At 39.4% G+C, this 13,504-nt stretch overlaps 1 protein-coding gene across 4 annotated transcripts in view; it reads left to right on the top strand.

Moving 5' to 3' along the window:
• The first annotated feature begins 4,578 nt into the window (after nt 1-4,578).
• Nucleotides 4,579-13,504, top strand: part of rubcn (rubicon autophagy regulator) — a 52,662-nt gene continuing 43,736 nt past the window's right edge. For 2 of the 4 annotated variants that reach the window (XM_052017308.1, XM_052017311.1), the window contains exons 1-3: nt 4,690-4,918; nt 9,226-9,379; nt 12,643-12,741. In XM_052017308.1, coding sequence (XP_051873268.1) covers nt 4,851-4,918; nt 9,226-9,379; nt 12,643-12,741 — 321 coding nt within the window. In that variant the 5' untranslated portion in view covers nt 4,690-4,850. Of the gene's footprint in view, nt 4,919-9,225; nt 9,380-12,642; nt 12,742-13,504 lie in introns of all 4 variants that reach the window. The other 2 variants (XM_052017312.1, XM_052017310.1) reach the window with 2 other exon arrangements.

The raw sequence follows: 13,504 nt of genomic DNA on the forward strand, positions 1-13,504 counted from the left end.
GTCTAAATGATTGGTCCACATAACAAAAGAAAATATTGTAAATGCTCTGAAATGGTAACAAAATACTTGAAATATTCAGTTGGCCGGGCTGCACCAGTGGAGCAGGAAACAAGATCAACTATTTGTTCCGTTGACACTGAACACGGATTTCAGCTGATGAAACAGTACACAGATTGGATCCCCAGGCAGGGATTTTGGGGGTGTCTCTTGGCGTCTTGTACTCAACTCATTCCCAATTTTTTTTGCAGTTAATCGCATATATTTATTTATTGTTTGGAATCAAAAACAGCAAATGCTGCAAAATCTCAGCAGGTCGGATAGAATAGATGATAAGAGAAACAGACAACGTTTGCGACCCTTCTTCAGAACTGGAAAAGTGTGATAGAAGTGCATTTTCAGTAGGGAGGTGGGGGAGGTATGTTAGGACAAAGGGAAATTCCGTGATTGGATGAGTTGAAATTGCTTAATTGAGGCTGTTACCAGCACATTAAACTTCTTGGTCTGTGTAATGTGTTGTTAATGGTAAGGTTGCGGGACCTGTCAGATTTGTATGAATAAGAAAAATAAACTAACATGATAGAAAAAACAGAAAATAGGAAATACTGGACAAACTCAGCAGGTCAGACAGCATCTCTGGAGAGAGAAACAGTTAACCTTTCTTTTGAGGGACCCTTTGTCTTACAAGAGGTGGGCAAAGCAGGTTAGTCTAGATAGCCACAAAGGTAGGGGAGGAGTGGAACAAAGGGGATTTCTCTGATCTGGAGAAGTCATGTAGCAGGTAGGACAAGATTTAGCTACTATGGCTGTGTAAGTTGTTGCTAATATGGTTCTGGCCTGCTGGGACATGTGCAGTAAGCCAGATATACACAGAGGAATAAGAAAAAAATATGGTAGCTAAAATTGGTTCTTACATACACAAGAAGGAGTGTGTTATCTAAAGTTGGTGAATTTAATATTGAGTATGGAAAGTTGCAGTGTGCCCAGATGGAAGATGAGAAATTGTTCCTTGAGCTTGCATTAGGTCTTGTTATATGAGCGCAAGATATAGAGATCAGAGTGGGATGGTGAATTAAAGGGGCAGGCAACTGAAAGCTCAGGGTCATTTCTGTGGACTGAGTACAAGTGCTCCCAATGTAGAGGAGACAACACTGAGAACAGTGAATGAAGAACATTAGATCAGAGGTGCAAATGAATTGCTGCTTCACCAGAAAAGGCTGTTGTTGTTCCTGGATGGTGTTAAGGGAAGGGGTTAAAGGACAGGTGTTGCCCTTCCTGGAGTTGCATGAAAAACTGCCACACAATGGGGAGTGGTAGGCAGAGCAAATGACCAATACCAGAGGGTTATGAAGGGAGATTGCGGAGGATGATCTGTTGAATGTGGAGGCTGGCTAGATTTTGTAACTATTTTACTGAAGTCTTGGCTGCTTCATTTGAAGCCAGATGCTTCAAAGAAATAAGAGTATATTCAGTACCAATCTGTTTCACAAAGTTTGTGAGCAGAGTAGACCAGAACTCAGAACTTGCATTTACATACAGGCCTGAACTCAACCCTATGCAACGTTCAGTAGTGGTCCATCACTCCAAGTGGTTATCGATCAAGAACTGTCATTCCAAAGGATTGTCAATCCCTTTTTCACAGAAGTCTATATGTACTCTCTGAAAATGTCCAGAAGGCCATGTCTGTGATTGCAAAATAGTTTCTGGTGGCTTCTTTCTACAATTTTGATAAATACTGCATTACATGCCAATGATTCAAGGTCGCTGTCCAAACAGGGCCAGCAACCAAACTTCTTGCAATTGCTTTCATTGTGATGTGTTCAGTAAGAAGTTTCCATCAATTTTTCTTCAAAGTAGTTGGTGTAAATACTTTAAACACTTCATTGCAACAAATGTGGAATGGATTCCGTTTCTTTTCTATTCACAGGTCAAATTCTGACCATCCTTTTAATGTCTGTACATAGACCCTTTTCAACACAGTCATAAGAAACAGAATCAAGAATAGTCCATTTGGTCCATTGTTATTGCAATACCATTCAATAGGGTCATGACTGATCTTTACTTTGCCACTACATTCCTGTACTTACCCCATTATCCCTTGTTTCTCCCAATATCTAAAAGCCTATCAATCCACCTTTAATATTCTCAGAGACTGAATCTCCTCAGCCTTCCTAGATACAGAATTACAAAGATTCACTACTAATTGGGTAAAGACATCTCTTCTTATTTCAGTCCTAAATACCAAGCCCTTATTTTGAGACTGTAATCCCTGGTTTTTAACAGCCCAGTCTGGGGAATATTAACTTTATCTGTCAAAACCAGAAAAAGTTTTGTAATTTTGAATGAGATCACTTCTAATACTCCCAAGCTCCAGAGAGCATAGATCCAATCTGCTTGATCGTCATACACAAACCACCATCCCAGGAAAAAATATCTGGTGAAGCTTTGCTGCACTCTCTGTCTTAGGTATATCATTTGTTAGGCAGGGTGACCACAGCTTAACATATTATTTCAGGCACAGTCCCATTAGGGGCTGTGTTTGAATTGTAAAGCATAGAAACAGAACCTTCGGCCCACTGCGCCTATGCTGACCATCACGCCTAGCTATATAAATCCCATTTGCCTGCATCAATTCCATGTCCCTCTATACCTTGGTCATTCAAGTACCAGTCCAGATGCCTTTTGAATGTTGTTACTGTTCCTCAGTTTACCACTTTCTCTGGCAGCTCAATCCAGATACCAACTACTCTTTGTGGAAAATGTAACCCTCAGATCCTCTTTAAAACTCCTTCTCACCTTAAACCAATGTTCTCTTGTTTTAAACACCCCTGTCATGGGAAACAGACTCCAGCTATCTACCCTGCCTATGCCTCTCACAGTTTTATGTATTTCTACCAAGTCACCTCTCAGCCTCCATTGCTCCAGAGAGACCAGACCTAGCCTATCTGATCTCTCTTTATAACTCAAACCCTCCAATCCAGGCAACATCCTTGTGACTCTTTCCTGCATCCTCTCTAGCTTAATCACATCTTCCCTGTAATGTGATGACAAGAACTACATACAATACCTACAAGTACAGCCCAACCAACATCTTGTCAACTCAGAATCAGATCTATTATCACTGACGTATGTCATGAAATTTGTTGTTTTGCAGCAGCAGCACAGTGCAAGACATGAAGATATAAAAATTACAGTGTAACAAAAATAAATAAATAATGCAAGAGAGGAATAATGAAGTAATGTTCATGGACCGTTCAGAAATTGGGTGGCGGAGGGGAAGAAGCTATTTCTGAAACGTTGAGTGTGGGTCTTCAGGCTCCTGTACCTCCTCCCTGATGGTAGTAACCTGAAGAGGGCATGTCTCATAATATGAAATCTCAACTCCTGTAGTCAGTGCCTCAGCCGATGAAGACAAGTGTGCCAAACGCCTTCTTTACTACCTGTGATACCACTTTCAGAGATCTGTGTAACCACTTTCAGGGATCTGTGTACTTGTGACCCAAGGTTTTTCCAGGGTATGCACTGTGTATGTCCTGCCTTGGTGTAACTTCCCAAAATGCATCACTTTATACTTGTCTGAACTAATTCCATCTGCCATTGCTTTGCCCACTTTCCCAGCTGATCAATATCCTGTTCCAACCTTACTCACCACACCACCATTTTCGGTGTCATCTGCAAACTTATTAATTATGCCACTTACATTCTCATTCAAATCATTAATAAATGACAAATAATAGAGGACCCAGCACCGATGCCTGTGGCATATCACTGGTCACAGGCCTCCAGCCCAAAAACAATCCTCCACTACCACCTGTTATCTCCTATCACCAAACTAACTTTGTATCCAATTGACTAGCTCACTCTGGATCCCATGTGTTCTAACTTCCAGACCAGCCTACCATGCAGGACCTTGTCAAAGGCCTCGCTAAAGTCCACATATACAACATCTATTGTCTTGCCCTCATCAATCGTCTTAGTCACCGCTTCAAAAAAACTCAAATTCGTGAAACATGATTTCCCATGCACAAAGCTATGCTGACTTTACCTTGCCAGATGTAAATTGGACTTGTCTTCAAATGTAAATTAATCCTGTTTCTCAGAATCCCCTCCAACAACTTTCCCACCATTGATCTTGCGTTCAACTCTTCATGCAATAAAAAACATACCATTTGCCTTCCTATGTTGGCTCCCCTATCTAATCAAGATCAGTGTAATGAAAACACACAAAGGTACATATAGAAAAGCACTTTTCTGTCTCAAGAACTGGAGATCAATAGATTTTTGTTTGGTATAGGTACCAGGAAAAATGGAGCCAAGGCTGGTAAATGAGCGGAGGTACACAGCAGAGTTTTGGAGTTCCCGTTCCTGTGCTCCTCATAGGTTGGTAACCAGATACCTGGTTGTGATGAAAGGTTATCAGCCTAATCACTACAATTCCCCTTCTGACCTGCTGAGAATTCCCAGCATTTTCTGCACCTTTTATAACTAGGTTAACGACAGCATGAAACGCCACCAATAACCTACTATCGAAGAAATCCTCAAGCGTACATGAGTTAAGCAACCCCATTATCCCAGCTGAATGGCCGCACCCTGCACCAGCCTCCCTGCTCGGATGCTTTGGCTCCTGGCAAGGTGGAGCTATGCGTCACGTGGTGCGAGAGGCGGGGCCGGGGCCGTGGGGGAGGCTGGGAATTGGGCTGTGGTCAGCGCCTGGCCCCGCTGGTTGGGAGTGTACGGCGTTGCGGTAGCGAGAAGGGTGTATTTCGGCTCGGAATAAGGGGGTGACAACCACTGGGGCGGACACTTGAGAAGCTTGCGAGAAGCGTCTGGAAGGTGCTGAGGTCGTGGAGGACATGTTGTCGACATGGAGCGAGGGTACCTGGTTCCATGACATGGAGAGCACAGAAGCGGAGGAGTGCAGGTACTGGCCCAGTCTGCTGCGGCGACCCGTGTGTGTGTCCTGGCTGATCAACGGGCAGTGATGGCCTGAGCTGTGGGTTATTGTGTCTGGGTGATTCCTTCCTAATTCGTCGTTTAAGGTCGTTTACGTTATTCAGGTCATGTTTAATGAGAATTAGGTGAACTGTAGCAGACATTGCTGTGAGTTATTTAGGAGGAGCGTAACACCAAGTGGGAAGAGGCAGTTTCAATGACACTTGGCTTCGAAACAAATACGATCTTCTGCTGGAGCTGCAGAAACGCCTGGGCCATTTGCCCTAACTGGATATTTTATAGATTTCTGTAGCTTTATGTATGTATTAGCGCCTTGGCTGAAAGGTGCGACAGTGTGCCCAATTATTTGGATTATCACGATTCTTGTGTGTTTTTATATTTGGAATTTCAGCAATTTTGAGTACAGAATGTGCACAGCAAGCATATGAAGGCTGAAACTGCAGCCAGAATCATAGCGTAATTACAGCATTGGAGGCCACTTGACCCATCAAGTTCGTGTAGAGCAATCCAGTTATTACCATTCGCTTGCTTTATTCCCGCAGCCCAGATAGTTCACTTTGCTTGTGCCCACCCAATTTCATTTTGAACCTGTTGATCGCCTTTGCTTCCATCACCTTTTAAAGACAATGAATATCATACAAATAGTACAGATTAAAAAAAAACTTTATTGCTCCAGTAGTACATTTTTGAGCAACAAATATCACAAAAACATTGTCTCTTGTTTAAGTTCTTTTAAAAGCTAAACATCAATGCTCAGGCTATTAAATGTTTGCTGATGTCACAAGTAAACTGGAAAGTTCCCACAAGTCACTAACATTTATGATGTCACTTATCATATATCTTGGAGCTATTCCATTTTGTATTCAAATTGGTGACCAAAAGAACCTCCAAGGAATGTGATGATGCTGGAGAATGGAATTCTTTCAGTTTCGTCACTGCTCCTTTGGTGCTTCATTGACAACCTTGGAGCTTCAATTTGCACAATTTATGACCACTTTTCTTTCTTCAAATGTCAGGTATTTTTAATTGAGTTAGCCATATACAGCATGCTCCTGTTACCTCAAAGTTGACTTGCTGGGGGGAAAATAGAACTGTAATAAAGTCACTGTTAATAAAATGAGGTTGTCTGCATCAATTCAATTAACAGAAAAAACTGAAGATATTTTGAATTAGGAAGAACCAGTGCAGTATCAAGTTAAGAATATATTTGCATTCTAGATTGTGGGCTCCAGAAATTGTAATACGATTGCCCAAATTTATTCTGTGTAGGATCTTCACAGCCTGTCAAAGAAATATTTACCTTGATTACATTTCGCGTGTTGATGTGTTGAATATCTGACCAGCTGAAGAATGTTTTTATTATAATCAAATTCTTGTAAGACCTCTGCTAATGGAAATCTGTATAGCTGGGTTAAGTTTGTACTAATTATTATGTCTTCTCTATACTATTTGACTTGAACTTTTGTGTTGCTTTATTTTGAGGTTGGAATAATTGTTGGTTCAGCATTGCTTATCATGTCACAGCTGTACAAGATATTGGTGAAACCACACTTGGAGTATTGTGTGCAATGCTGGTCACCCAGCTAGAGGAAGGATGTGATTTAAACTAAGAGTGCAGAAAAGATTGTCAAGGATGTGATAGATATTTTCATTAGTCACATGTACATTGAAACACACAGTGAAATGCATCTTTTGCATAGAGTATTCAGGGAGCAGCCCGCAAGTGTCACCATGCTTCTGGTGCCAACGTAGCGTGCCCACAACTTCCTAACCCATATGTATTTGGGATGTGGGAGGAAACCGGAGCACCCAGAGGAAACCCACGCAGACACGGGGCACAGGGAGAAGTGTACAAACTCCTAACAGACAGCAGCGGGAATTGAACCCAAGTTGCTGGCGCTGTAATAGCAATACGCAAACTGCTACACTACCATGCCTTCCCTTTACACTGCCGTGCCTGCCCTCACTGGAGGACCTGAGGTACAAGGAGAGACTAGATAGGCTGGGGACATATTTCCCTGGAACGAAGGAAACTGAAGGGGGACCTTGTAGAGGTTTATAACATCAGGAGGGACAGATAAGGTGGATGGTCACAGTCTTTTTCCCTAGGTAAGGGAGTCTAAAACTAGAGGGCACAGGTTTAAGGTGAGAGGAGAAAGATTTAAATAGGACCTAATGGGCAAGTTTTACACATGGAAGGTGTTGGGTATATGGAATGAGCTGCCAGAAGAAGTGGCAGAGATGGGTATAATTACAATGTTTAAAAGACATTTAGACATGTACATGGATAGGAAAGGTAGAGGAATATGGGCCAAACACAGGCAAATGGGAAGAGCTCAGGAATGCACCTTGGTTAGCACGAATGAGTTGGGCCAAAGGTCCTGTTTCTGTGCTGTACAACTCTATGACTACTTCTTTTGTGATCTTCAGTGCTGAAAAAGAAAGAATTCCATTGTTATTTATGCTGATTCCATTTCTTAGGTGACTAGTTGCTATTTTGGAGTATCAGGAAATGCTCACCAATTGAGTAAAAGATACTTTATTCAGTCTTGCAGATAAAAGACAATGTTAAAATTGCTATCAATATGGAATAGTATACTTATCAGCAAAATTATTTTTTATGGGATGTGGCAATGCCCAACATTAATTGTACACCTTAATTACCCTGAATTGATGAGGCAATGGAGTATCTGGCAGCACAAAGAGGGTAAGAATGGTTGGTTTTCTTTCCAGATGAATATTAGTGACCAGGCATTCTTTTATGAAAAAGCAATAGTTTCATGGTTTCTATTAATAACAAAAGCTCTTTTATTTAAACAAAAAACAGGTTTACTTAGAAACCTGGTTCTCAATTCTCCGGCTGTTATGGTGGCATTCAAACTCGCCTCTGAATCGGTGGTCCAGAATTCTGTCTGTGACCACTTAACCACTCTGCTTCCATTACCCTTGAACAGGTTGGGACTTTTTTTCTCTCTCAAGAAAAGTGAAGTTGGTGTAATAAAAGTTTTCAAGGTCTGTAGGGTTCTTATAGGATAATTACAGAAAATATTTTTCCATGCTTGGGAGATCAGAACTAAGTGCCATAAATATAAAATAGAATCAACCAATAGAACATTCAGGAGAAACCTCTTTATCCAGCTTGAACAGAACAATCGTGGAAGAAATTGTGGCAAGTAGTATGGATGCAGTTGCAAGAAAGCTTTATCAATACCTAAGTATGAAAGAGTTAATATTTTGTTAAGTGTTTTGAAAGAGCAGAGGAGGTGGCTTAAGTGGAACCTAAGTGTTGGCTTGGACTGGTCAGCCAAAATGGTCTGTTTCTGTGCTGTATAAATTGTGTAATACTATATTCTGAAATGCTAATATCTTCATTGCTTTCATAGCAGCCACCAATTGACTCAACCTTGGGTCTCCTCCCCACTACTTGTACATGGGTTCTTTTCCCCTAAGATGTAGTCCACAATCTCTTGATTTAATTTCACGTTTAACTTGCATTGAATTAATCTTTTTTTAGTTCCAGGAAGTAAAAACCCAAGGTATCCTTCTTGACACATTAGTTTTTTTGTGTTTCTCCTCTGATACATTATTTAAATTGGGCCGAATGGTGTGCTAATTGTGACATGTCGTTAAAGCAGCAATTAAGTTGTGGTCATTATTTTAAACAGATTTTTGTAATTCCTTGTCAAACTCCTTCTATTACAAATTCAGTGCTGCAAATATAGATCCTTTTAATAAATGTTATGTTTATGTGCATAACCTGCAATATGCTCAAGCAACAATTTTAGATGAATAAAGTTAATTTTTATGGAATGATCCTCATAGCAGAAGCAAATATGAGTTTTGCTGCTTTCCATTATGTGGTATGATTCTTGACAACTTTTTAAATTGACTTCTTTATTTTTGAAAGTACAAAGTTCAATAAGCCATTCCCTTGGGTTATTAACTTAGAGCCTGTAATTGCAAAGCTATCAGAATAGCTGATTCAAAATGATTAATGTAGAATTAATTGAATTTTTCATTGTACGGTGAAGTATGCCATTATTGTAATACAAGGAACCTGAGAATTAGGAGAATGCAAACCTTTTTAAGATTTTTATTTTGGGAACTGGGTATCTCTGAAGAATTCATTGATCCCTAATTGCTCTTGAGCTGTATGGCTTGGTAGGCCATTTCAGAGGTATTTGAATGTACCACATTGTAGATTTAGAGTTAAATAAACTGTTCTTGTACCAGGTTATGTAACCATAGTTCTCATTGTCATTAAATCTGTCCTAGGCAAGAACATTGGAAGCTTTTGGGTGCCTTGAAGACTACTGTGGAGGGACTGCTGTCAACCAACAATCCAAATGTTTGGTCCAAATATGGAGGATTGGAGCGACTCTGCAAGGAAATGAACAACATCATGTGTCATGGACTTCTGGAAGACAAGGTCTTGATTTTTTTTTCGTGCTGTAGGATGAGCAACATGTTATCCTTAAAACTTTATGACTCTTATTTCTCCTGAATATCAGAGAGTGAATTATTTAGCCATTGTGATTTGTAGTTCAAAATCGTCTGAATTGATATGTTTTCAGGAGTGCAGAACTGTTGAAAAAGCAGGATACAGAAGCACACTCTCAATCGCATTTGATGTGGCTATGTCATGCTTTTTCTATTTCAATTGATGTATAGCCCAGTTTGATTTTTGCCTTTGGGAATTAGTTTTGAAGATGTGAAATTTTGTTTCTATAAGGTAGTGAAGTTGTCATTGTAAAATAGATGAATGAGTCTACATAATTAAATTTAGCAGATGTCGCAAGAGTTTTAGTTAAAAATTATAATAAATCATTGGAAATGTATCACTGCTCCTTCATCACTGGATCAAAATCTTGAAGTGTGCAACCCAACAGCAATTTGGGAGTAACTTCATCCAAAGTACTGCAGCGGTTTAAGAAGGTGACTCTGCACCACTTTCACGGGGATAATTAGGGATGGGCAATGAATGCTGGCACTGCCAGAGATGCCCAGATCCGCACAAATGAATAGAAACAAAAACAAATGTAATTTGTTTGAACCCTGGTGTTGGGTGGGGGGCAGAAATCGAGGAGAACAATAAGAATTAATTTTGGAGACACAAGAGTGCGCAGATGCTGGAATCTGCAGCAGAAGACCCTGCTGGTGGGTCAAGCAGCATCTGTAAGGGGGAAAGGAATTATGAATGTTAAGAGTATAAAATTCAGGAATTAATTGATTAGAGAATTAATCCTTATTGCTGCACATTCTAATAATTGCTATTTTCTGAGCTCTTGTGTAATGTGGATTTAAATTTTGATTGTAGACTTGTACTGCTAGGCCTAGCTGAATTGAGAATTGGTAATGCAGCTAAGGAGGTGATGTTTACTTATGTGGGACATCTTTTGTTTTTAATTTGTCCATGGGGTGTGCACTTGGCTATAAATGCTGATATTTATTGCCCATCCTTCATTACCACAGAATTGAAAAGGCCTTTGGAAGCCCTTGCGTTGGTGGGTCTAGTCACATAGGCCAGACCACTTAGGAATGGTAGATGTCCTTCACTGAGTGATGCAAGTGAACCAGAAGGGTTTTTACGACAACACATAGCCTTCTATGTGTCGACAAATCAAGTGCTTGTCTAGATACTTAAATTTATTGGGTGTACCTGCCTCCATCATCCACTTAGGCAGTACATTTCAGATTCCAAAAAAAATTCTTCCTCTGATCCTATCTAAACCTCTTATTCCTTAAACTTGTGCTTATGTGCTCTAATTTTGTACATCTCTGCTGGGGGGAAAAGTTTCCTGCCATCTACCATATCTCTGCCCCTCAGGTTCTCCTTCTCTGCTCCAGGGAAAGCAAATCTTGCCTATCCAATCTCTCCTCGGATGTGAAACATGTAGTTAATTACTTAAACCCAAGTTCTTCCGTAGCTATGATGGGATTAGAACTCATATATCTGGATCAATAGTCCATACCTTTGGAAGCTAATCTAGTATCTTAACCATCCACTAAGCTCCATGGAAAAGATTTACATTAATAGCTGAAACTGTTGTTAACTACACATCCATGGCTTGATAGAAGCTGGTGTAAAACTAACAGATTCTGTTAGAATTGTTTTAAAGTCCTTCCAGGGTGACTTGTCTAACTTGCCATCAACTGGCTCTGACTCGTCCTGTTTGGAGATGTTTCAAGCAAAGTTGTTGAATTGCTATTTTCCTCTAGTGAATGGATTTTTTTGCTTTTGCTCTTTGACTAAATTTTCACAAACTGATGGACTGGGTACTAGGAGGACTGAAGTCTTGGGCAGTAATACTTCTACTAAAAATTAAATAAACACAGGTGTTTGAAATCTGCTATAAAATTAGAAAATGTTGGAAACTGGTCAGGCAGTACCTACTGGAGAGAGAAATAGAGTTAACATTTCAGGTCAAAGACCCTTTGTCAGAATAATTCTATTGAAATGGTTTGGTTTATGCTGTCGAAGATTAAATTGAAAACCTACGCTGTTAGATTATTCTTGTATTAACAGTAGTGGTAATTGAGTTTGGGTTAAGCTTGTTTAATCTGTTCATTTGAAACTAACTTTCTTGGCAATGGTTGGAGTACATTTAGCCTGTATTTTTGGCAACATGCTTTAATGTATTACGCTAGGGGGAAAAAAGAGAAGTATTTACATACCACTGAGCTTAAAACCATATTTGTTCAGTAATTCAGAGCTGAACTTTGTTTTGTCTTAACATTCTACATCTTTTCTCTTCTATAAATCTGTTTTGAGAATCCAAAGATGATGCAGCTATTTGAGTTATTAGGTTAGAAATCATAATTTTCAGTTTTTTTAGGTTTGGCTTCCTATTTTTAGTTGTGACATGTTGAAAATAATTAATTAACTTGAATTCATGGGGTACAAAACAAACTCAATAAAGGGACTTGGAAAATATCCTGAGACACTCAATTTTGTGCTGTTTTATTTTAAATTCCGATAATTGACTCCCTCGGTTATATCATGTGACTGCCACTGCAGTAGTTTTGTACTATGTGACTCATGTTGCAGATCTGGGGGTTTCCATAAACTGTTACAAGAATGTCAACTACCTCTTGGCTGCATTCTATTCAAGCTATTTTCCTTCCTCATGGGAAGTTTGCTTTTGCTTTGCTATACTGCTGAAAGCTGAAAATGGTCACTATAAACCTTAATGCTTTGATAAGGCATATAAGAAGGTATGGATGTCTTTAATTTTGCACTCCTGATACTCAATTCACTGTCATTTGGAGTCACTGCAGTTATTGCAATGTATGAAAACTCTATTCTAGCAGAATATTCATTACTTTAAATTTGTTTGACCGTGAGCTCATAGTAGTAAAATAAAATCAATGATAAACTATAAAACCCAAACTAAACGAAGAAAAATGGATTTGATTTTCAGTATCTCTCTTTTTACTTTGTAAGAGTTGCAAGGCAGTTCTTGAAGCATCACATATGGAGTTGCAATTGCCTTAATAGGAATTAAGTTTTAAAGTTGTGTACTGAGATAAGAAAATATTGACTGCTTTTAGCATTTGCCACATAAGTGTGCTATTTGGTTCTAGTGATTAGACCTGGGACAAAGGAAACAAATAACTTTGTGAAGAGTATGTTGTCAATGTTAGAGTGTTAGTATACAAATATTATCATTAATTTTGTTTTCAATAAATCAGATATATTTACAGCATAAAGATTACTGGCCATTTGTGAAAGATGTCTGCTGGGTCAGTCCTCACCTTGCCCACCATATTGAACAGGTAAATCAGAGAAACGTAAGTGACATTACAAGATATTTACCCTTTTGGTGCTTGTTCATTGTGCCTGGATGTTTGGTTATTGCAGAAGATGTGCTTTTATCCCATGTTTGTTGTTTTCATTTCTTCTGCTGAGTCTTAAGTATCTTGCTCTCAATTAAACAACATTCTAGTGTGTATTACAACATTGTAATCTTTTGCACTTGCAGTTTTGTAAGGTATTAATGTTTTTGACCAATTAAATTTTTCAAATTCTACAGGATTTGAAACTTTGTAATGAATCTTCATATTCAGATGTATTACAATTAATTTGATTGTTGCTGCCACTTTCCTAAAAGCAAAATTTGCAGTACTAATTTTCTCTTTAATTTCCTGTTATTGATCTCTCAAAGCTCAGATCTAACTGAATATTGGAACGTAGAACAGTATAGCACAGGAACAAGCCCTTTAGCCCATGATGCCTGTGCCACCATGATGCCAAATTAAACTAATCTCATCTGCCTGCACGTGGTCTAAATGTCAACTGTTTATTTCCCACCACTGATGCTGCCTGACCAGCTGAGTTCCTCTAGCTTGTTTGTTGCTCCAGATTTCAGCATCTGCAGTCTGTTGTATACCTATATCCCTCCATTCCCTGCCTGTCTAAATGCCTCTTAAATTATGCTATCACATCTGCTTCCACCACTTCCCCTGGCAATGTGTTCCAGGCACCTACCAGTGTCAAGAAAAAAGACCTGCCTAGTAATGAAGTGTGATGTCCTACAAAATTGGTAACATCAGC

This window comes from Pristis pectinata, chromosome 6, assembly GCF_009764475.1.
Source record: "Pristis pectinata isolate sPriPec2 chromosome 6, sPriPec2.1.pri, whole genome shotgun sequence".
Lineage (NCBI taxonomy): Eukaryota > Metazoa > Chordata > Chondrichthyes > Rhinopristiformes > Pristidae > Pristis > Pristis pectinata.